A 26250-nucleotide genomic window follows, 5' to 3' on the forward strand; every position below is an offset into this window, starting at 1 on the left:
CAGGTTTTTCTTTTCTCTCTCCTTGTTATTCAAATGCTAATCTCACACACGCCAACCCTGACTGAGGTATTTTGACGTTCGTCCACCGTGCAATGATTACGTACGTACACAAAGAGGAGTCGGAGACGCAGGATCTTCGCTTCTCAAACATTTTGACAATGCTCGCTTTGTCCACTTATCGGATCAAATCGTAATCTCCGACTTACCTCAACTGCTTCTTGCTAGTAGTGTCACAGTTTAAAGCCCGAATGTTACTGTTTAAAGCGATTTACTTAACTGATACATCTGTCAAATATGTCTATAATTACATGTTAACAAAAAAAATATTAATCAAGACTGTATGAGATTTGTAATTATGTTTTATGGATACGTACATTGGGTAAATCTGGATATTAGTACTTTTGATAGAAATGTATATCTTTATGTTATTGACACATCTGTCAAATCAGCTAATAATTATATAAAAACGTTCCAAATATGTATCATATTAATATTGAGACCAATTATGTTTTATGTACGTATCATCGGACTTCAAGATAAGAAATAGAGTTTGGTACTCCTGACAGAAATCTATGTCTCTATATTAGGAGTTTAATTTATTGACACATCTGTCAAATCTGTCAATAACAAAAAAATATTAATCAAAACTATATGAGATTTATAATATACATTAGGCGTAATAAATGTAAATTAATTAATTTAAACCAATTATGTTTTATAACGTACATAGAGTAAATCTGGAAAATAGTACTTTTGATTGAAATCTATATCTTTATGTTATTGACACATCTGTCAAATTAGTTAATAATTAGATGTTAACGTGCCAAATATGTATCATATAAGTATTGACACTGATTATGTTTTATGTACGTATCATCGAATTACAAGATAAGAACTAGAATTTCGTACTCCTGGCAGAAATGTATGTATCTATATTAGGAATTTCATTTATTGACATATCTGTCAAATCTGTCAATAATTATATGTTAATCTACCAAAAAACTACTATTAAATGAAAAAATCTTATATAAAACTGCATATGTTTCATATACGTATTGAAACTAATTATGTTTAATGTACGTATCATCGAACTAGAAGATAACAAATAGAAATTGGCATAAATGTCCCTATATTACTATGTATTTAATTTATTGACACATCTGTCAAATCTGTCAATAAATATATGTTAACACAAAAATATTAATCAAGACTATATGAGATTTGTAAATATGTTTTATGGATACGTACATCGGGGAAATCTGGATATTAGTACTTTTTATAGAAATGTATATCTTTATGTTATTGACACATCTGTCAAATCACCTAATAATTAGATAATAACGTGCCAAATATGTATCATATAAGCATTGAGACAAATTATGTTTTAGATACGTATCATCGAATTTCAAGATAAGAACTAGAATTTCGTACCCCTGGCAGAAATGTATGTATCTATATTAGGAATTTAATTTATTGACACATCTGTCAAATCTGTCAATAACAAAAAAATATTAATCAAAACTGTATGAGATTTGTAATTATTTTTATGGATACGTACATCGGGTAAATCTGGATATTAGTACTTTTATAGAAATGTATATCTTTATGTTATTGACACATCTGTCAAATCAGCTAATAATTATATAATAACGTGCCAAATATGTATCATATAAGCATTGAGACAAATTATGTTTTAGATACGTATCATCGAATTTCAAGATAAGAACTAGAATTTCGTACTCCTGGCAGAAATGTATGTATCTATATTAGGAATTTAATTTATTGACACATCTGTCAAATCTGTCAATTATTATATGTTAATCTACCAAAAAACTACTATTAAATGAAAAAAATCTTATATAAAACTGCATATAATCTTTGAGTGATTTCTAACATACATCAGAACTAATTATGTTCAATGTACGTATCATCGGACTAGAAGATAACAAATAGAAATTGGTACTGTTGTCATAAATGTCAATTTATTATTGTGTATTTTATTTATTGACACATCTGTCAAATTTGTCAATAATTATATGATCCATTTATGTACGTATCATCGAACAAATACAAATATGTACTTTCAAATCACGAATGGTGTGAATTCAACTTATAACTTTCGACCTACCGTAAGACGCACTTCTAATATAAAATTGTCGTCTATGTGACGACTTAAATCTTATATATCTGAGTATACACGAATTAAGTGATTTAGAGGTGAATGGATTAAGAGTTGTTCTTCTTTTTTTTGATGACCTAATCCAGTTTTAGAGATTGATGTTCGTGGGAATCTGTTCTTCGGAATTGTCCGTGCTGAAGACGGACGGTTCGTTAGGGTTGCAAATCGAAATGGGTTACGGATCGCTATGTATGTAACGGGTTTTTCCTCCGATCAAATTGGCCGATTTGGAAGAAACGCGGAAAAACGCTCGCAATAAAATGGTCTGCAGTGAGCAACGCGTGCGGAACAGAGTTGTCACGAGCGCGTTCTAACAACGGCCAACTCACATCCATGATGATGAAGCTTTGATCATGTTGTTATGGTTACAACTATTGTATAGTATAGGACAATTTGATGATTAAAATGATCATCCATGATGATGATGAATCTATTAACATGTTGTTATGGTTACTACAATTATTGTGTTAATTGGATGATGATGCTAATGATTGTTAAAATGTTAGCACACTTAAAATGTAAACTAAAACGCTGATTCATATTTTTTTATTATTTTCTATTTGCAAAAGATTAAAAATGAGATTTCATTGTTTCGATAAATCATTTCTTTTATTTGTTGCTGCGGTCAGAACTATCAAATGATCATTAATCAATGAAGCGTTTTGTGGAGAAATCCACAATCTATTATTTATTAATTATAATTATAGAGGTCGAAACTATTATTTATGAACTTCGTAGATTCGTTTAACCATTGACACCAATGTACGAAAATAACGATGTTTTATTCATTCTTTTCAATAGATTTAGATGTCTTCCAATAAATTATAAATCAAAAATATACAAAATTATTATTAGTGTATTTCCTTTATTTGAAAACACATTTCGGTTGTCGAACATAATTCGAAAACCGAAACTATAATCATCATATTTTAATAAAAAAACAATGAAAATACATAAAATCTTATTTATTTTAACGAAAATTAATTAGATCATTTAATGAAGATAACAAATAAAGACGAAAATTTATATTTTTTATAAATTAATAATTCGAATTTAAACGTAACAAATGTTATAGATTTTAGATGTTATTTTCTCGTACTGTTTTTAATATTATATAAATTTCACATTATTTTAGAAAAATGGAAATTATCAAATAAAAAAATACATAAATTTACTAAAATACTTACTTGTCAAGTAACGTGTCAAGTATATTTTACTTATTGGAATATTTCCTTATAGAAACGCTTACCAAATGCGCATTTAATTTGCACAAGTAAACATAATTTGCCAAGTTACACTAAACATTACACGAATAATTCGAATTTAAACTTAACAAATTTCATACATTTTTGACGTTATCTTCTCGTACTGTTTTTAATATTATTTAAATTTCACATTATTTTAGAAAAATGGAAATTATCAAATAAAAAATTACATGAATTTACTAGAATACTTACTTGTCAAGTAACGTGTCAAGTATATTTTACTTATTGGAATATTTTCTTATAGAAACGCTCTCCAAATGCGCATTTAATTTGCACAAGTAAACATAATTTACCAAGTTGCACTAAACATTACACAAATAATTCGAATTTAAACTTAACAAATTTCATACATTTTTGACGTTATTTTCTCGTACTGTTGTTAATATTATTTAAATTTTGCATTATTTGAGAAAAATGGCAATTATCAAATAAAAATTACCTGAATTTACTAAAATACTTACTTGTCAAGTAACGTGTCAAGTATATTTTACTTATTGGAATATTTTCTTATAGAAACGCTTACCAAATGCGCATTTAATTTGCACAAGTAAACATAATTTGCCAAGTTGCACTAAACATTACACGAATAATTTGAATTTAAAATTAACAAATTTCATACATTTCTGACGTTATTTTCTCGTACTGTTTTTAATATTATATAAATTTCACATTATTTTATAAAAATGGCAATTATCAAATAAAAAGTTACATGAATAAACAAACTAATCTAATTACAATTAATCCAGTGAATTGTTTTAAATTAAATTTAAAAAAAGCGGATGATCCGACGCGATCTTTCTATTTGATATTCGCTTAGAAAGAACCGCGACGGATTATGGATGGATATTGCAAGGATTTTGCAAAGAATTGCACAACGTTGTCCAACCCACATATTTCAAAAAGGAGTAGCAGACAATCCGAATTTGAATACACGAAAAAAGAATCATCAAAGATCATCGGAATTTCATTTACTTATTGAAAACAATATAAATCTTTATTCATTTCGGGAATGTGACGAATTTTCCTTTCTGTCTGGAAACGCTGTCGTTTATTATTATTTTTTTTCTTCAATTAATTTCCGACGAGACGCGAATCGACGATGATAAATAAATTCGTGCATCAACATGCTGAAAAAACAAGTTAATTAAAAACTGCGCCGAGCGTTCTCATATTCGCATATACTTTTTGCTTCTCATATTTATTCATTCTTTGTCTTTGCGTACGATTTTTACTTGTATTTCTCTTCTGTTGTTGTTGTTGTTATTGTTGTTCAAGAGTCTCCATTGAAACTCAAAACCCGTCTTGATTTTTTTTCTTGTATCGAGAAGCAACAACAAACAAACAAACGCGGATCCCACTCGTTGCAATCCGCTAATTGTCTTGAACGATAATCCCATTAATGAATTCCCGTTGAAGTTCTTGTAAATTGAATTGAATACGGATCATATTCACGTTTTTTTTTTGTTATTATTATTGATGATTCATTTTGACCAGTTTTATAAATTCCAGTTTTATTTTATTATTTTTTATTTTCAGTGCGAGACGGCGGCTGCAGAGGTGATCGGAAAGTGGCACGACGATGTTTTTTTCCATTGATGAAATCGAAAGTGAAATCTCGATGTAATTAGAACACTCGGATCATTAGATGATGCCTCAATAATAAAGATGTTAGATGAACGATTATATTTCCATTTCGATGTTGGTGAGGACCTTGTGCTCTTCTGTCCTAATGACCTCTTTGCCTCCTGTCTCAACCAGTCCGGTACTTCTTTTCTCCTCCTCGAGACGAAGCTGCTGCTGCTGCTGCTGAACATCAACAACGACTGTCGGGACTTGCTACCATTAGAAGCACCGTGAATTACCCGGAACAATGAAGGATTGTCAACGGACATCATCCATTTCTCACTTAGCAAAACTCATACATTTTAACAAATTTCTTGTTAAGTTGTTAATGGTGTTAGTATGACAAATTCATCATCTTATAATATAATCAAATCTGTACAATACTGATTCATAAATGAGATTTGTCAATATTTACAAAAAATATTCATTTTTGTTTTTGAATTTTTACAAAATTGTAAAACTATGTATTTTTTAATAATATAACAAAGGTTTTTCTATTACTCATCTTTTGATATAACTCTTGTTATGTAATGTATTTATTATCTTAGATGTCGTGTCCCAGGGATGGTTTCTGGACACTGTGGGATATCTTTTTCTGTTGTCTGTTGTGGAGCCTTAGGTTTGGTAAATAATAAATTGAACGAGTTTTACTTGTTGTTTATTATGAAAATATTCTTCAAAGTGTTTGCTTATTTGTAGTTCTTCACTCAGTAGTTGTTTCTTTAGCGTAATTCCTAAGACTCCACAACAGACAACAGAAGAAGTGGACTGGGACACGACATAAATAATTAGTGGCAGCGGTGGGATCTGTCCATTCTGCAGTTTGGTTATCAGTTGAAAATAGGAAGGAATGTTACAATCGGTCTCACGGTAAAGCTGATGTATATGTTTATATAATTTTGTTCGTAAGTCCGGGAGTTCGTAAGTCGAGGGATACTTGTAAATTCAACATAAAAATACAAACTTAAAAAGTACAAAATACTACTACTACTACTAATACTAATTGATACACTACTAATGGATACTGTTGAGTTCCTAATCTTCATTACAATTATCCCGCCAACAAATTTACTTATTAGTCGTCTGTAGAAAGATTGTGAATAAAAATTGATGTTATATAAGAAAAAAAATTGTTTCTCAAAATAATTTTATTAAAATTATTTGATAATCTTTACAAAATTAAAAACTTTACAATTGTATTTTTTAGCATAAATAATTGAATCATAAATTTTCAGATATCAATTTTGAAATTTAAAATAATAGATTGTAAAATTAGAGAAAAAAAAAGTTAAATTTACTTAATTTTTAAAACTGATGAAAAAGTCAAATTTTGTAATATTCTTAAGGTCATCAATGTTTCTATTAGAAATTAAAATAATTTTGTGAACGAAAAGTGTAAAATCAATTAAAAATTATAATATTTAAATTAATGTAATGAGATTTTTGTTCACAACTTTTATTTACTAGGAAATACGATATATCAGCTTAAAAACCGTTGATAATATGAAAAAATCATAAAAATATACAAATCTATTTGATAATATTTACAAAATTAAAAACTTTACAATTATATTTTTAGCATTTACATTAATTTTGAAATTATAAATAATAGATTATAAACTTATCAATTAAAAATTATAATATTTAAACTAATTTAATGAGAATTTTGTTCACAACGTTAATTTACTAGAAAATTACGAGATTCCAATTTAAAAAACATTGATATTGATATGAAAAATTCCTAAACTATATTTTTTTCTTTTGTTACAATTCCATGAGAACAATTTAAAACTAGTTGAAAATACTTGTTAATCTTTACAAATTAATAACTTTTTAGCATAGTGAATGTTAAATTTTACTAATTAATAGTAATTGTTAATTGATTATTGCTTCATCAATAAAATTAATATTTTTTTAAGTTATATGAGTAAATTATAATATAATGGTGAAAATGTTAGATATGAAAATTATAAAGTAGTTGTTGTGACGATGAAATGCAGGAAACGATATGGATTCCTGTAAAACAGTTGCAAGAGAGGAAAAATAAGAAGAGAAGTAGATTTAGTATAGAGTTTTGTGGCAGTTGTAAAACGGATGCTAGTTGATAAAAAATGGGTAACACACCGGGGATTTATAATATGAGCAGAAAATAGCCCCATATGAAATATGAAGTTTGCGGGAGAGTCTTTGTCTTCGGACTCTTTCTTTCTTTCGGCGCGCGGCGTATCCGTGCATAATCGTCCCGCTGGTTTCCGTGATAAATTGCGATTCTATATTTACATAAAACAGTTGTCCGGTTGTGCGGCGGAAAAAAAGGATCCGGAGAAATACACTCGTGTAGTTCATTACTCAAACGATTCCACTCACTCGTATAAAACCTTCTTCTTTCGGATTTTATTATCCACCTTTTCCTTTTTTACGATTTCCTCTGCATCTTCAGCAGCAGCAATAGCAGCAGCATCCAACTCTACAGTAACAGCAGCAGGAGAAGAAGCGCAAAAGCAATCCGAGCAAAACAGGAGTTCCACAGGAGATCTTTGCTCCTCTTTTTTTTCTTCTTTCATCTTCCATCCGTGGTGATATAAATAGCCAAATGCTTTTTAACTGATCGCAAACGTTCGCCAATGATAATCGGACGATTTATAAATAAACGGAGAGAGAGTTCAAAGTGGCTTGGAAAACTTCGATCTTGATTTTTTTTTGTTGTTGTTGTATTCAAATTCTGCATTTGTTGCTCTCCTTAGATCTCATCCATTTCATCGGCCAATCAACTCCAGTTTTCTAGAAGAGATCCGTCCGACGGTGGAAATGGTTGAGGAGCAGAACGAAACGGATTGCGGCCTCCTCCGAGATGCATAAATATTGCGCAAACCATGAAACATCGTTCGATTATTTATTGTTTGAAATCAACGTGTCTGATCTATCTTTAAGTTTGTTTTCGTATAAATAATTACGATTCTCGTCGACCTCTCAACAATATTAGAAATAATAGATTGTGTGTGTGTTCGAGAACCGAAGTCGATAATTACAAAATAACTGAGAAAATAGATAAATTCAATAGTATTTTTTACTTTTTTGAATATAAACAATAGTAATTATTTGACTTTGAAGAAGATTTTAGATGTATAAGACTTGAAAAATACTAAAAAAAATCTTATAAGAATTAAACCAAATTTTAAATGTGTAAAGTAGATATAACTTCTTCATTTTTGAGTACTTTTCTATCAATTTTTTTAAAAAAATGTTTAAATTAATGGAAATAATTCATATTTAAGAAAAGAACAAATCTTAAGATTTTGATTCAATCCAATGCTTTAAAACGTCACCATTTGATTATTTCATATTAATATATAAAGCAATAAGTACATAGATTATAGATATTTATAATGTTTGTAACCAATTTTGTATTGTAGCTACAAATTGATATAACAAAGAATCAAAGTTGCCTTGTAATGTTCTAACGAAATGTTTTGGACAGATTATAAAAAAATGAGGTCTTTGTAATTGGTTGAGGGATCAAAGTTGAAAGTGTCAAATTACAAAATGTGTTCGTTTCCTAAGGCAAAAAGAAACAGAAGAATTGAACGCAATTAGCATCATTTGTAATTCTTCGATTGTGAAGGAAGGAAGGAAAGATTTTTGGTCGTTGACCTTCGCGCAACAACCAATCATCGAATTACTTCTTCCCAATTATCCGAAGTGTGATCGCAAGCAGCAGAAGAGAACGAAGCTGCGGACGAGGAGAGCCTTTTTTGGGCTTCACACCAGCCAGCATCACCTCGGTTTCGTGAAATATGGTTTTAATATTATTTATACACACACGGAGAGTGAAAGATTATTGCTCCTCTTGCTCGTTCCCTCATCATCACCATCCTCATCTTTCTTTCTCGTGCACATGCATACACACAGTCTTCGAGATGTTACGCTCCTGTCTGTAAATAATGATCTCGATGCCGGAGAATTGTACTTTGGATATGAGAAGAGAGAATGAGGAGAAAACGTGCGGGTGTGAGAAACGAGAAGGTGCTCGGTTCACAACAGTGCTGCCGCCGCGGGCAACCTGAAGAACTATAGAAAGAGTGCTCACACACACACACACAATCATCTATATGTATGTATATATATACACATACCATGATCCGAGGCAGCTATGAGCTGCACAAAAATATCCGAGTACCATTCATTCAATAAAATCCCAGTTGCGACATCGAGTTCCACGCTGATTGCATAACGAGTGGAAGCAGGACGGAAGACCGGTACTGATGAGGAAGTGAAGGTGGAGGAACCCATTTGCTCAATTTGGTTTGACCATTTGAGCTGCAGCAGACGAAGAGGTGGATGAGGATAAGGATGAAGAATGAAGAGGAGAGGATGAAAACCGGCCGATGGATGATGATGACAGGCCTATCTCCATCCATCGCATGCGGCCAGAAGAAGAGCTCTCTTCTGGAGCTAATCCACGAAATATAAGCGCGATAAACATCCGCGTTATTGGCGCCTCGGGTGTTATATATGTGTCTTACCATTACGTTCCTGGGATCGCTTCGTGTTGGGTTATGGGTCGCCACCCCCGCATTACTCGTCCGTCCGTTCGCTCAGCTCACTTCAACAACCTCACCTCAACCTCACACTCGCAACATCGCTACACCTCGGAACAATCGATTTTTGATCGTGGAATCCCACTAAATAATGGAAGAACAACAGAGGAAGAGATACAACAACAACAAGAACAACAATAAAACAACAGAATGAAAGAGAAGAAGAAAAAAACATAAATATGTGTAATAATAATTTCGAGGTGCCCACGCAGACTTTGTCTATCTTTGGCTGCGATCGTATCGGAAACCGATATATTGTTACACGTGCGACGACCTCTCAAGAAACTGCCGAAGAGCAGACGAGGAGAGAAAGTGTGCGTCCGTTTCATTAGCACCGCTGATAATTCACCAATTTTACGGTCGTCCGAGTTGCCATCGGGTGATACAATTCGGACTTTACTGTCCTGCCGAAAGTGCGCTTCAGCTCTGCAGCCGGTCGGCCTCAACTCTTCCATCGAAGACGAGCCATTTCCATGCAATTTATGTGATACGTTTCAACAGATACCTTAGCTCCTCTCTCCATTTGTTCAGCGATATTAAGTATGGGAATTCACGACTGTTTTTGCAAAATATTTCTATATATATATAATCGATTCAAGATTATATAATATTGTACATTACGCATAAACTCTTTATTAATGATTTGGCTAAGTAAATATGCACTTTATTTTCCGAATTTAAGTTCTCTGCATCTTCAGAAATTTAAATTTCAAATCTACCAATCATTAAACTAAATGTGAAAACATTTAAATTCATTATCTTACTTTTATAATTTAGTTCTAGAAATGCATCGTGTCATAAAAGAAACGTTACCTTTTGCAACCATATATTTTAGTTGATATAACATTACCTTCAAAAACTAGTCACCAAGTATAATCCAAGATTGACAAGTTATATAATCCATAAAATCATATTTTTGTAGTTCAATTACGTTTCTCAATAATTTTTCTAAATTGTTACGTTACAACTCAATTAGATTTTACAAGGAATGTATGTTTTTTTTTTAATTGAAAATTTGGTGTAGTTAAATGATGATGATTGATGCAATGTTGAAACGAATACGTCGTAGAAAGTGTAAAATTATTAAGAAGCCAAATGGCTGGGAATTGGGATAAGTGAAACCGTGATGAGGATGATGAACTGGGAACAGATTAATGTGATTATGGGCATTTAAGAAGAAAGCAGAAGAAATAAAATGAGAAGGAGGAAGAAGATGTAAATGAATAAATGAGAAGAAACGAGAAGAGGAATGATTGTTTCTCCGTAAAGTCATTATGAATATATTATTAGTATTATTAGTTTTTTTTTCTTGTTCTGCGTTGCGTTGGAGAAGAAGAATCGGTGTCCTTCTCCTTCTTCTCTCTCTCTTTTTTCATCTCTCCTTCACCTCTCCTCGGATGACCGTTGCGGTATCTAGAGAGGCGCGCTAGCTGGAGGAGAAGAGGAGACGAGACTCTGTGCTCCGACGATGATGATGATGATGGTGAAGAAGAAGGAGCGTTTCGGTCGTGATCCGGAGTCTGGGAACTGGAACAGGTCCGGGAGCGATTCGAGACTCCGGGAGCGAGTCGGGTCGGGCCCCGGAGGCCTCGCTCTTTCGATCGAACCGCTCTTCGTGAGCCCAGAATTACCTGAAAAATGCGGAACCGCGAAACGGTTTTTTCTCCTCCTCCTCCTCCTCCAACGCCACCTTCATCAAAGCCATCGTCGTGTCTTCTTTCTCTCCTTCTAAATACTAAGTCTATTAAATTCCGATTTTATTCGACCATAAACACACATCGGATTAATGGAGACGCGCATCGAGCGATTCGCTTGTTGCTCCAGGGGAGGTGGAGAAGAACGTCGACTGCGAGGACGATGAAGAAGAAGATGATGATGATGATGATGTTATGTTATAGTTGTTGTGGTCATGTTCTGTGCAAGAACCGTGTGATCAGGGTAACCCCGGTTACACACGAGGTGGCTGCCGGGTTATAATGATAATAACGGTGAAAGTCTGTTCTCGGGAACGCGGGAGAGCTACTGTTGAAGATCTTTGCAGCAGCAGAAGCAGCAGCATCATCCATCCATCCTTCCTCCTCCGTGCGGTCTCCATCCTCCTCCTCCTTCTTCTTCTTCTCCTCCACTTGGCCGCATCGCGTGCAAGTTAATCGGTCGCGAATGATGGCCCAGAGGTACCCGATCGCGGTGCACCACCATCGAGGACGACCCCCGGTTTCCGTATCCTTCGGCCCTCTCGGAATCCCAACGAGAACACGGGACGCGCGTGTTTGCTTTACCTACACGACCTTTCCTTCTGCCACGTCGCATCTCGGATTCCTCTTTTTCCATTACGACCGACCACTAACTACTACTCCTTCGCACGTCACTACTACGACAGCTCTGCCATACGAACAAAACGATTGAATAACTTCACACAAGTACACGTTCATACATACCTTCTTGTACACATTGACTTGTCTCACCTGTCCAAAAGGTAGTTTCAAAATACCTACAAGCTCAAATCCAATTCCAAAAACTCAACAACATATATTCATTGACATCAGCAACAATAACAAAACGTCATATAAATATATTGAATGAAAGGACTACCAACTTTTATAGTATAGTAATTTTAAATGTAGTTGGTAATCATTAGTTATTTACTGTCAATTACAAACAACTTAAATCATTTAAACAAAGTTTTGTCAATCAAAATAATACCTGTGAAATACAATTAATTTAAGTTTATTTGTAATATTTCTTAAAATCATGAATTAATCATGAATTAATCATTAATAATTACGTATGTTCTTCTTCTTCTTTCAATAATGAGCTTCCTTCTGGAAACCCCTTCCTATTACGTATATTAATTATTAATAAAAAATGACATTTTGTACAAATTCACATAGAATTGTTTTTGTATAGGTTCGTAGCAAGATGTAAAACAAGTCTAAACTTGTATTTCTCAAATGTACAGTTTCATTTTATAATATTTTCTACTAAATTAAAAAGTTGAAGTAAATTATTAATTGTAATTAATTACCAAAGGAAATGCTACAAAACAGCGTTTTTCAACATTTTTGTAAAAACCGCCTTTGTGGAATTAGATGTTTCTACCCTGTCCGATCCATACAATCGAGCATCTCCAAAGACGTTTTGACGCAAGGTGACAGCTGTCATTTTGTGTCCCTATAAAGATTTAAAGCGACCCATAGGTTGAGAACCACTGGTATATAACATGTTTATATAATAGATTGATAAAAGTTCTGATGTTTCATTTCAATTGTTCTGTTAATGAAAAATTAAATAATTAATTTCTGTTGATTATACTTGTCAAACTTAATACCAGCTCCAAGGTTATATATTGTAAAATATTGAAAGTATTGAAAAACTTGTATCCAATATTGTTGGAAGTTCCGCAAGGAAGTGTATTTTGTCCAATTCTATACTTATTGTATACTGCACATAAGTATTTGAAATAGAAAATCACATAATTTTTAATAAAATTGTCAGATTTTGTCCAGGATTGAGTAAACATTATTTATTATTTAGCAAATAAAATTCTTGCAATTATCAATTATGAAATAATTTAATAAATATTTTTTTTGTCACAAAGTTAAATATTTTTTTTAAGGATTAAGGATGAAGGAATTATGCTTAAAATAAATAAATAAAAAGTCAACAAAAAAAAAATATAATTTTTAAGATTTTTTTTTATTATTTCTTTATAGTATAAATTTTTCGAAAATAAAAATAATTGGGTAAGCAGAAAAAATAATAATAATAATCGAAGAGATATAATGTACACTTTTGAAGCTCTCTAAATCGTAGTAAAGAATGATAATCATTAAAAAATATAAAATAATTAATAAATATAAACTAATTAGTTACGTATAGTATTTAATATAATAGTAGAGAAAAAAAGTATTGCAACATATGTTCGTGTTTCCATCATTTATTTTTTCTTCTCCAACGTAAATAAATCCTCGTCGATCTACAAACTAGGTGTCAATACATAAAAAAGAAACGAGAGAAGTTGATGAGAAGAAAAAAAAATAATGAAATTAGGAAACGTTATACAATCTTATTAATTATTGCAATAGTCAAGAAGCGGGCTGTTGTATGAGGACCTTTTGCTCCAGGCAAAATGTACACAGCGTTCAAAATTTTAATTTATATAACATATAAACAACTTCTCGACGCGAAAAATTAGTGTAGATAATTATTACGTGATACAATAATAACTGCCAACTAATTCACTACAAAGTGACGATTGATGATGATAGTAGTAAAAAAATAAACATATAATAATAAAAAAAACAGTTAAATAGTAAAGCATTTCATCAATACAGATATTCCTACATAATATAATTCGTTTTTTTTATATAATTTCTTTATATAATATTTAAATATATCTATATAAAAATTTTGCGTTATAAAATAATAATAATTGTTATGTACAAAAGGTTTTTTTTTAATTAATTATTGTTTTCTTTAATATTCTTTCACTTTCCGTTCTTATTTTTTAAATAATATTTATATATTTATTTATTTTTGTTTTTAATTATTGCACAAGAAGAAATACCAGAGACTAGAAGAGATCGTAGCTATTCTTGTATGTAGTCTGTGTGCGTGCGCAAATTTTTAGAATTTCTATTTTGTAAAATTAATACTGGCCTTTGGATGGATGGAGAGAACTTTTCTTTGCCTTCGATTCAAGAGGAATTACAAAAATTACACAAAAACAAAATAATAACATCATATCAACTTATTTACATAATAATAATAAATACTGAATATACTCGTTGCATTTTGAGTTTTTTTTTTGCTTGCAGATTTGAGAAGTAGAGTAAAAGTGTTTCATAAATGATGGGTTCAAGATGGGGGAGAGATCTTGAAAAAAAAGGGGGGGTTTGGTGTTGAAGATGTGCGTCGGGGCCGGATTGTGCGTGATTTTATAGTCCTGAAAGCAGAGAAAAAAACGATAATTGTTAAAAAAAATTGTTGAAAAAAATATTATTTTTTATATACTTACGATGTTGAAGGGTTGTGGTGCTGAGGGATGACGCTTGGGCTCTTCCCTCAGGAAGCGTCTTCGAAGCCCTTCACCGCCAGATGCATTGGCTACATCTGAAACACGTAAGGAAAAGCACATGACATTTCAGTAAATTTGGATTTGACGGACAGCACAAACGGACATTCGCAGTATTGTTGCCGTCGGTGGAAGAGAAAGTCGTTAAATTTAACGCGTTTTAAATAACGCGTGAAACGAATCCATTATTCGTCTTTTAATGCCGTCGCGCGGTTTTTTTTTTCTTTGGATAAAACGAAAAGCGTCTCCAAAACCCGGAGATTTTCCTATAAATTTGTAGCTTTTTGTTTTGTTCACACTTCTCGCACGTAAATCATGGATATAATGGACGTAATAGAAAACGAGGCAATAATATTTTTTTTTTGTTAAGACTTCCATAAGTTTCGTAAGAGAATAACGAAGCGTGTACTAATGCTAATTTTATATACGGTTATATTGACAGCTTCTTTTTTGTCCCATTGTCAAATTTACATTATGTCATTGAGTATGACATTCAAATATGTCATTTTCTATAGGTTGTAGTTAATTGACAAGTGTAATTGACAACATAAATTGTTAAATGTCATTGTAATTAACATAATAAAAAAGTTTGATAATTTACAATAATTAATGATGATTAAATTGTAAATTTTTAACAGTTTATTTTGACAACTTATCTTTTGTCCAATTGTCAAATTTACTTGTCAATAAATTATGTCATTGAGTATGACTTTCAAATCTGTCATTTTTTATAGGTTAAAATTAATTGACAAGTGTAATTGACAACATAAAAGGTAAAGTTGACAATTGTTAAATGCCATTGTAATTGACGAAAGTTTGATAATTTACAATAATTAATGATGAAAGTAAATTTAAGAGCATTGAAAATTAACTAGTAAATTGTAAATTTTTATCTGTTTATTTTGACAATTTCTCTTTTGTCCAATTGTCAAATTTCAAAATCTGTCATTTTTATAGGTTAATTAATTGACAAGTGTAATTGATAACATAAATTGTAAGTTTAATTTGACAGCTTCATTTGTTAAATTCACTCGTCAATAAATTATGTCATTGAATATAATTTTCAAAATATGTTAAAAAAATCTTGATTACATAAATTGTTTTTCATTTGTCCAAATGTCAAATTTACTTGTCTATAATAAATGTACTTAAAATTGACAGCTCTAATGACAACATTAATTATAAAGTTGATAATTATAAAATGTCAATTAGTTAAAAAAAAATAATTGCGTCATATTTGCGAAATTGATTAAAAAAAAGAAAACGTTTAAATTAATTAGTGGAATAGTCAAAGAAAAAAAAATCTTAATTTACTCAACACTTCCAATCATTAAAGAAACAAATACTGTTTTTCAATACAAAGGTAGTAATTATTGAAGAAATAAATTTAAAAAAAAAATAGCAGAAACAATCGATAACGGTGGAACAATTAAAGTGATTTATATCTCCATTACTTCTCTTTATTATTAGAAATTATAAAATGATTGCACGTTTCGAGTTTTGAGTCAGAAGCACACACCGTAATAACGTTCCGACCGTTGCAAGGTGGAAGCAGGCACATTTTTCTCTTCTCGTTTCAGATTTGCATAAATAAAAAATGCAGATGCGAAATACTTAATGCTTAATTGCCTCGCAAAAGATTGAATCGTTTAAACGTGTTCAAAACACAATTAATCCCGCAATTATAGATACATACGCTGCTAATCGGTATGCACAATTGGAAGCACGAAAAGAATTCGAAATTAGATATTGGAATCCTGTCGTAATAATAATAATAGTAATGAACAAAACGGCTGCAGAGTTTCTGCACGTCTCTTGCACGAGAGTTTTAAAAAAATCAATGACAGATGAATACGAGTATGCGAAATACTTGGATGAAATCATTGTATAAAGTATATGAAAGTGAGTTGATTCGAATGCCACATGAAATTCTTACTTTGTTATATACGTATTAATTTGTATATTAGATTTGTTTATAACTTGACGATAGATGGCGCTTTTTTTGACAGGTCACAGAACTGAACAAAAAACTAAAAATAATTTAATTAGTGAATCTGTTAACTAAATATGAATTGAGTAATTGAAGTAATTAAGTAGTTTTAATTAAACAATTAATAAAAGAGATAGATGGCGTTTCTTTGACAGTTCCCGAAAGCTAAGCAAAAAGTACTTAATTTTATCATATAAAAACTTACAAAATTGAACAAAAAAACTGATGATTACTAAAACATAATTTAATTAGTGCATTTGTTAACAGCATAGTAATTACGTAATTGAAATTGTTACTTTGTTATGCATGTTAATTTAAATATTTGATTTGTTCATAACTGGATGATAGATGGCGTTTCTTTGACAGCTCACTAAAGTTAAGAAGAAATTACTTAATATTGACTTACAAAAACTTACAGAATTGAACAAAAAACTGATGATTACTAAAAAATAATAATAATTACGTAATTGAAATTGTTATGCATATTAATTTAAATATTAGATTTGTTCATAACTGGACGATAGATGGCGTTTCTTTGACAGCTTACTAAAGTTAATAAGAAATTACAAAATTTTATCTTATAAAAACTTAGAGAATTGAACAAAAAACTGAAATAATTTACTTAGTGAATCTGTTAACAAAATATGAATTAAGTAATTGAAATAATCTTAATTAGTCAATCAATAAAATCTATTTATAATTTACAATCTAAAGTAAAAAAAACGTGCATTCAGTGCATATCTCCGCACCTCTTAACAAAAAAAAAACTGTCATTATCATCATCGTTGTAGGTAAGTACGTTATACGTATATACATGTTTTATGGCGCATAATTTTCGTTAGTGGAAAAAACGACAGGTGAAGGTGATATGATGAAAAGGGCCGACACACGGAATCATTCCCGTTTTATCGTGTAATTTCTTAATTAAATATTTGTTACACGATACTGTGTACATTTTTTTTTCCATATATATATATATTTTTTTTGTTTATTTCTATCTCTGCGCTGCTTCCAGGAAAAAGTCCTCCATGTGTGTGACACGAATTGTATTTCAAAAGGCAAACACGCTCCATATTTTTTTTTCACGTTGCACTTGGTTTTCTAGCTAATCCGAAACGAACAAAGAATACCTGTTTATTTCTCCATAAAAATATGCATTCACAAATTTATTTTGTACAAATCTAATTGAGAAATGTAATTTGAAGCAATGAAATTTTAACTTTTCTAACAAATTTAGAATTTATTCAATTTTCAAACGAAATTTTGTAAAAATATAGATTAATTTATTAAAAAATTGTAAAATTTAACAACTTAAATAAAAATTTATTGTTATAGAATGGAAATAATTTGAAAATTTCTAAAAAAATGTTAAATATTTCTTGATCTATTGGTGAAATTTTGAAGAAAATCTCTTGAAATTTAAAATTTGATTGAGTTATGATGACGATTTAAAAGAAAAAAATGTAGGTTTATCATTTTTAAGTTGAAAATCGTAAATAAAACAATAATCATAATTAAATTAAGAATTTCAAAATACTGAGATTTTATAGAATTAAAACAAATAAAAATATTACAATCAAAAGTAGATAAAATTGCTTAAAATAAAAACTATTTGTGTATTAAACTTGAGTAAAACTTGACTAAAAATTGAATTTAGTCAAAATTGTAATAAATTGTAATAAAAAGTAAAATAATTTGAAAAGTATTAAATTTTGTCAAATTAAAAAATTATTAAATGTTTCATTTCTCCAATTATTTGTAAAATACTATTGAATTTTGTGCTTATTTAGAAAAAAAAAATTCATTAATTAAACGACTTTAATAAAATTTTATGTATATTGTTGTATAAAAATGAAATATTTGAAAATAATGAAACAATTACAGAATGACTTCTGTATATTAAAATTCCATTAATAAATTATATTTATACGACTTCTATAACTCAGCGAGTTGTGCAAACCGTTCGCAATTTGTTGGAAACAACATACGAACGCCGTCGCTCCCAGTGAACGCGCATCAATTGTTTTATAAAAGTGCTTTTCTCTTAGTGATTTAATAACAAAAAAAGTAAAATAAAATCCGCTTTAATTAGAAAAACAATGTAAATATTTTTTTCTAATTTAGATAATTATTAATTAATTAAGCAATTAAAGATTAATTAAACAAAACAAAAAACAACTTTCAATTTCACAGACAACGTGACTCCGTCGCTCGCCTTAAATTTGAGGTTAGTTATTTAACGTTGAAACATGTTCGATCAATTAATTTGTAATAATAAAAATGTGAGAGGTGAAAATTTGAGTGAAAAAAAGAAATTGAATTAATGAAAAAAAAAGAAGCTTGATTATTTTTCGTTTTCTTTTGAGAAATTGGTGTTTGTAGGTTATAATTAATTAAATTTTTTAGTATAAAAATCTTAATTTGATTGAAGCGTGCGAGAAGTGTATCGATTTTCTATTAAAAAAAAATACTTAAGTTTTGTTATGTGAAGTGAATTAAGTAAAAAAAAAATTTGGATAATAATTACCTGTGCTGTTTGAGGTTGTCCTGCCTCTTGAAACTCTTGCCGCAGACCTCGCAGCTGAAGGTGAGCTCAGGGCTTTTGTGTGTCCTTTCGTGGATCATTAGGTTGTAGGATTTGTTGAATCTGCGTTGGCAGTATTTGCAGATGAATTCGCACTTGGCTCGCATCTTCCTTCTGAACTCCCTGCCGCTGACGTCGTTGTCTATCTGCATTATAGCGAACATTCTGGCTGGCTCTTATCTCGGGCCTGACGCTTTATTTTTTTTTTATTTATTTATTTATTTACTTTTTATATAATGATTTTGTGTGTGGTGTATATAAATGTATATAAATATATATATATATTGAAGTGTGTGTGTGTGTATTATATAGAGGAGGTTTATATTTCTATTTACTATGTTTACCGGGACTTTTTTGTTTTTATTTCTTTAGTTTTCCGCAACACGGTTCCACACACACAGAATCCTTTAAACGCGGATCAGAAGAGAGGATGAGCCGATGATCTGATGATGATGATTTCGGGTGGGTCGGATGGGGGATTTATGGTGGTTATGCGAAAAGGTGGTAGTGGTGGTAGTATATGATCTCGCGCCAGCAGGAATTTTCCTCGGACCAGGATTTCCCTTTTTACATATAAATTTTGCGCTTTCTCGCTCTCTCTCTCTCTCTCTCGATTCGGATTTTTCTGTCTCTCTTTACGTTTATTTTTTTTTTGTTGTATTTGTTGTTGTATATATAAGAGGCACACACACTCACACTCTCGTATCTGGGAATCCTTTTCAGAGCTCGTCTCCGGGTCACGATTCCGCGGTTTCTCTCCGTTCCTTTGCCTCGAGAGTTCCTTCTTCTTATTTCTTCCTCTTCGTCTTCTGCTTGTTCGATTCTGCAACAGGATTATTACGACATTCGTTAGACTCGTTTTATCGATATTGGGATGAACATGATGATGCAACCTCTCGCCGATGAGGACGACGCTTCAGAGCCAAAGAAGCTTCTGGTCAACGGGTTGGCGCGGTGAAAGGTCTCATTTTCTCATTTCCCTACTACTTTAATATTACACTCCTTGAAATTACTACCTTTCCGTATTGCCGAACGAACGCATCTCGCGCACACACATACACACACATCCAATACACACTCACACCCTCATCATCATCGCTGTTCCATGCAAAACTACTGTTCTTATGCTCGACGGAACGGCCACGAACCGCCTCCAGATGTTACATAACGAAGAATTCCCAAGGCCCCCCCGTCGGACCGCTCCGGGGGAAAATTCACGTATGTGGGATTTCTTTCTCGACTTGACTCTTCATACATATATATGTTATAACCTATTACACCTATAACCTCTTTATCTCTTTCTCTCTTTCACTCACTCTTTCTTACTCTCTCGCCGCCACCGCCGTCGCTGCTACCGCTTACCCAAATTTGGGGGAAGCCTGTAATTTGATCATCGGAGAGGCGAATACCACTCGCATCGCCAAAACGAGATCTTCCTGCAAATGGCAATTTACGCGTTCCTCCCGACTCACATTTGAATAATCTCATCGAAAACGCATCTCTATGACAGCTGTCATCTACAGCTTTGACATAACATGACATATGTCATTCTCAAACAATTGTCAATTACGTCACTAATGTCACATTTAAACAACATTTATCCACACACTTTTCTTGTATGAATGAAATTTTGTTCTAATTTTAACATTTCTTAGATATATAAAAAAAACCTACATTGATTTCGAAAGTTATATAAAAATTTTAACATCCAGTAATAAAATGTATAAAGTCTCATTCTTTGTATAAAAATGAATGTATTATAACTGATTTTTTATAGGATATGACTCATATTTTTTATACTATTGCTTCATTCGTAAAATCTAATATTTCTAGAATATTTCCTTACTTTATTTCATTCATTTCTCTTATATATATAAGAAACAAACCTATTTCTTTATTATTTGAAATTCTCTTTTAATTTTAGGTTATAAGACAATTATTTCAATAAACGTATCTGTATCATACATATTTTTTTGCAATTTCAAAGAATTTAGATATGAAATAAGAAAATTACAGTCATACATCATAAAAATTGCTGAAAAATATATGTTTTCTTACATTTTTATTTTTTTCTTTCTTGTTCAACAATAATACTAATAATCAAGTTGTTGCATGGATATAATTTTGTTTTCGGCTGCCGACAAATTATAGCTTTATATCCTTTTCACGTGTTCACAACTTGATCATTGTCATTTCGTTTTTTTTTGTTGTTGTGTGTCCTTCTTAATTCCTACATAGAAACATCCTCTTTGCTGAAAAATGACCGGTGTTAATCCGATTGCCCCAAAGCATACCTGAGTTTTAGAAAAAATGACCTTTTTCATTTCCTCGTTCCGAAATATTTAGCAAATAGAAGAAATATATTGAAAATATTTATTTATAATTATTAATTTTGTTTATTAAAACAACAGAAACATAAAAATTTCTATATTTTGTCATAAATTTTTAATTTCTGTTAATTAATGAAAAATATATTATTGAATTAATTAATAATATGGAAATGTAAAAATTTCATTTTTTTAATTACTTTTTAAAAAAAAAGCTAGTTAAGAAAATATTTTACAGTACAACAGTTTTATATAAGTATTATAATAGTTTACAGTTGTTATGTGGTTTTTACCCTATGTTGCATAAGTATCGTTTTGCATGTTACTTAAATTATAACAACCCATACGTGATTTACTGCAGCAACCACAAAAACCTCGTTTTATTTGTAATTATTTTATAATAATAATTATTATTTTTTATACTTGTTATTGTTGTTGTCATTATTTCTACGCTTTCGGCATCATTATTGTTGTTATGACTACGGCGTGTGTGCGAAAACAAAAGATTTAGAATAAAGTGGACGTCGAAAAGAAAGAGGAACAGTTAATAATAATATCCAAAACCGCCTCATTTGAATATCGTCCGATCCGACAATTACGATCGGTATATTATACAATCCACATCATTTTATGTAAGCAAAGATCGAGAAGATTTAGCCAATTGCTATTGTTTCCTTGGTTATAACTTAGATATGTGACCATTTAAGTTTACCAGAAAAAAAAATCTCGTGGTTTTCTGCATGCAATCTAATAGAATAATTACATTTTAATTACCTTTTGTATTTAAGTTAATATTTTATCCAATATACTTTTAATTACTATTTTATTACGTCAAAATATCAATTGATTCAATAAATTTTACAAAAAATTGAAAAAATTTAACAAAAGAACAAATTTCTAAAAGAAAAAAATTTATAACAACGAAAACATGAATTAAATTTCGTTTATTTTGTGTAATTTTGTTGCGTAAGGAAGAGATTTTCAACATCATTTTATTTGATAAATAAATGATTGTAAAGACAAGACAAAGTTTCTTATATTTGGAAACTTCAACAAATAGTTATGTAGTTGCAACTTAAATAATGTCACTTAACTTAATTTATTATTGTAATTTGAGTATTTTCAATTAGTAATTAATTTGAATTAAGAAATTTTAATGATGTTGTAAGATTAATTGTAAGAAGTTTGTATAAATTTTGAATGAAGTTGTAAAGCTAATTGTGAATGTAGATTATGAAGAGGTGTATTCAAAGGAACAGATTCGTGTCTATTCATCTAGGCTGTAATTTTTCTGGATCAAGAGATGAAAAAGTGGGATGGAGATGCGTGTTGTTGTGAATCTCGGGACAGAACAATGCGCGTACCTACCATCATCATCCTATACATCTTTTATTTCTGTTATAGACCGCGTGTGTGCGCGCGTACAAAGGAGAATGAAAGACAACGAAAAAAAAAAAGAAGAGAAAGACATGAAACTGAAAGAATGTGTCAAACGGAATGACATTCGTTCCATTAGTTTATGATAATAAGTCGATGACTTGCAGAGGGAATGAGAGAGAGAGAGAAAGAGGTTGGCTGAGGGTCCAAAGTGCGCGCCATCTCGCGCGCGCCTTCTGACCCAAGGTGGTCGCCTACGCCAGACAGGTACAAGACGAAGAGGAGGATTAAAAGAAGGAAAGAGCGGTGCGTCTGATCTCGCGAGATAAGCCTGGTGCACGGGAGGGCGGTGTTGAGTTCATTGTTGGTAACTTTGATGGACGATCGGTTATGATAAATAGAGTCGAAAGAATGTCATATACCCGTGGCGCGGCGTCGTCGTCATCGTCATCATCATCATCATCATGAGATGGACCGAAAAAGGAGTAACAGATTCCGTTGTCAGATCCGAAAATATTCAATATTTAATCGAATTTCTCTTCTGACAGTAATAAATAACAGGGAGGGAAAGAGATAGAAGGAGAGACACATCCTCAGAGTTTCGCGCGGAACAAGTAATCTTCTTCTCAACAACAACAGCAATAATTGATTGACATTCATCGGTTCCGAAGCATTCGCAGGGTGCGCCCGCACCGGCGACACAATGTAACATGTATTTATGCTAATTTTCTGTTATACCGCCCTTCATTGTTAATGCGTTTTATTCACCTTTCCCTCCGTCTTTCTCGCTCTTCCTTCAACTATTTACAACTCACTTTCTCTCTCTCTCTCCATCTTCCATACATACAGACACACCGTTCCATTCCATTCCGTTCCATCCACCCCCGCAATCGAAGCGAGCGGAAAACAAACGAAACGTAAAAAACAGTGGACGAAGACTACGGCGACGACGTTGTAGAAGAAGAGGATGAGCGGCGCGAAGCGCACACATCGAATAAATTAAAATACAATACCGAAACTCCCCGGCAAATAATGTATATGCCTTTTCGCGCATATCATTATTCGCGAGGAGAACGGAAAAGGAGGAAGAGAACAGAGAACGAGTTCTCTCCACTCTCGAGCTGCGGATAATAATGCAGCAAGCAGCCTAGGCGCGGATAACGAGGCGGCAAAAGAATCGCTTTCACTCGAAATGCCAGAGCCCAAAACGGTTCCTCTCAAGGTTTCGGCATCAATTTTCGATTTCTGTAAAGCAGAAACATTGCGAAATCCACCCGCCATACAAAAAAATGTACCATTGTCGCCTTGAAATTACCAAAATTTTACCTCAATTCACTTTAACGAAAACTATTGCTTCTTATGTAGTCTCGATCCGGATTTAACAGTTGCATACTTTATCCAATCTAACATAGTGAGTACTCATCTTTAATATTATATAAAATTAGTTAACATTACTTCAAAATAAATCAAATTCTAGTTGAAATTTTTTAATACTATCAAAGTTCATTAATAAAGCTTAGATTACATTTAAATTCTTTAGACTGAATGTTTGATCAATTGAAGCTCGTACTTTAAAGATATTGAAACATGTAAATAAGCAAAATCAATTACATAAATAAAAATGTAACATCTGTTTGTTCTTGAGTTGATATTTAAGTATGAATGAATGGATGAGGAATCATCAATAAGCGAATAGCAGTTGCGTCCGGTGCCGTGTGAAACAATAAAAGTCGATGGTAGCAAAACATGAAAATATCGTAAAACCTACACAACTAATTAAGTTTCCCGTCTCCGGCGTTTTCTAACTTGAATGACCAACCATTCCGAACGCCTACACTGTTGTTGTCGATGCGTTACGTTGTTTCCTCTACGCAATTACACAATTACAAAACAAACATTTCATTAATAAAATATTTCGTCTTTGAATTATTATAATTTTGATTAATTATTTATCAAAAAAAAAATAAACAAGTTTATTATAATTTGTGTTTGATGAATATTAACGTGGGTTAATTGGAATAATTGTTAACGTACAATAATGATTAATTATTAATTATAGTTGTTATGATGTCGACAGACTAATTGTGGTAAAAAAAACGGTAATTAAGTAACGCCTTGATCTTTCTAACAGTGAAAAGCACCTTTAGTGAAATTGCTAATTATCGTCAAAACATGTTTATAATTGTGACAGATTAAATGGTAATCCGGATGATGGTGAATGCTAATAACAATAACGGTACGTTAACAGATAGATGTTTTTGTAGAATTTCACGGCGATGAACATAAAATCGTAGAGAATATCGGCGGATTGTTTCTAAAACCGTTTTATTGCTGCTCACTGACAAGAGGCTGCGTTGCGCCGCGACTTTAACGGTCGACAGTTAAATTTAACGGCGAGAGTGCGAAAAACGATCGAGAGGAAATCGAGGGAAAAAAATGATCGGATCGCGCGCTCGGACCAATGGAGGCGCGTCTCCGCGTTTTATCGTCTGCGATTGGTTGCGGGCGATGCGCGCTGCGGCCGCGTGTGACCAGTAGCTGGAACCGCGGGGTGTTTTCAAAACCGGTAGCGATCTAGAACTGCCGTTAACAAATGCACGTGGTTAACGCCCATACACACACACACACATATATACAAACGCATACGTATACGTACACACACACACACTCACAAACACTCCGCTCATAATTTAACTTAAGCGCAGCGCGCGCGCGTTACACGTGTCCGCGGTGCCAATTAATGTCTACATTAAACGGGACCCAGATCTTACCGACTTACGCAAAGCTCTCTTTACAACTTTATAACTGCCGCTTAACTCGACTCCGATGAAAACATCGCGTCGAGAACGTGTTCATTTTTTTATTATTACAGGATCGTATATTTTTCGTAAACCAATATCTGTCATAATTCACATTAATTTACTGTCAAAACTGACATTTGAGGTTACTGATAATTTGACATTTCTGTCTACGTCAATTACATAAATTTCACTAATTATGTTGCTTGGGACAAAATTGTTAATATTTTTCACTAATGTAAAAAATGTTAAGATAAATTTATCTAAAATAATTAATTGAGTTTTCGAAATAAATTTAACAATTATTCAAAAATAAAATTAATATACATTTTCTATTAATTTTATGTTTAAAAAGAAACATTTTAATCAGAATTTTTGTAAATAAATTTAGTAATTTTGTTGCTTGGGACAAAATTGTTAATATTTTTAATTTTT

At 31.7% G+C, this 26250-nt stretch overlaps 1 protein-coding gene across 1 annotated transcript; it reads right to left on the minus strand.

Annotated features, from left to right (window-relative positions):
- Nucleotides 1-14197: 14197 nt before the first annotated feature.
- Nucleotides 14198-19506, minus strand: LOC108569464 (protein drumstick). The gene is made up of 3 exons (XM_017931022.1): nt 19257-19506; nt 14683-14777; nt 14198-14610 (listed from the first exon to the last, which is right to left on the minus strand). Exons 1-2 carry the CDS (start codon nt 19475-19477, stop codon nt 14753-14755), a joined length of 246 nt encoding a protein of 81 aa, XP_017786511.1. The 5' UTR covers nt 19478-19506; the 3' UTR covers nt 14198-14610; nt 14683-14752.
- Nucleotides 19507-26250: the final 6744 nt, after the last annotated feature.

The sequence above is a fragment of the Nicrophorus vespilloides genome, unplaced genomic scaffold, assembly GCF_001412225.1.
Source record: "Nicrophorus vespilloides isolate i.1.1-1 unplaced genomic scaffold, Nicve_v1.0, whole genome shotgun sequence".
Classification (NCBI taxonomy): Eukaryota; Metazoa; Arthropoda; class Insecta; order Coleoptera; family Silphidae; genus Nicrophorus; species Nicrophorus vespilloides.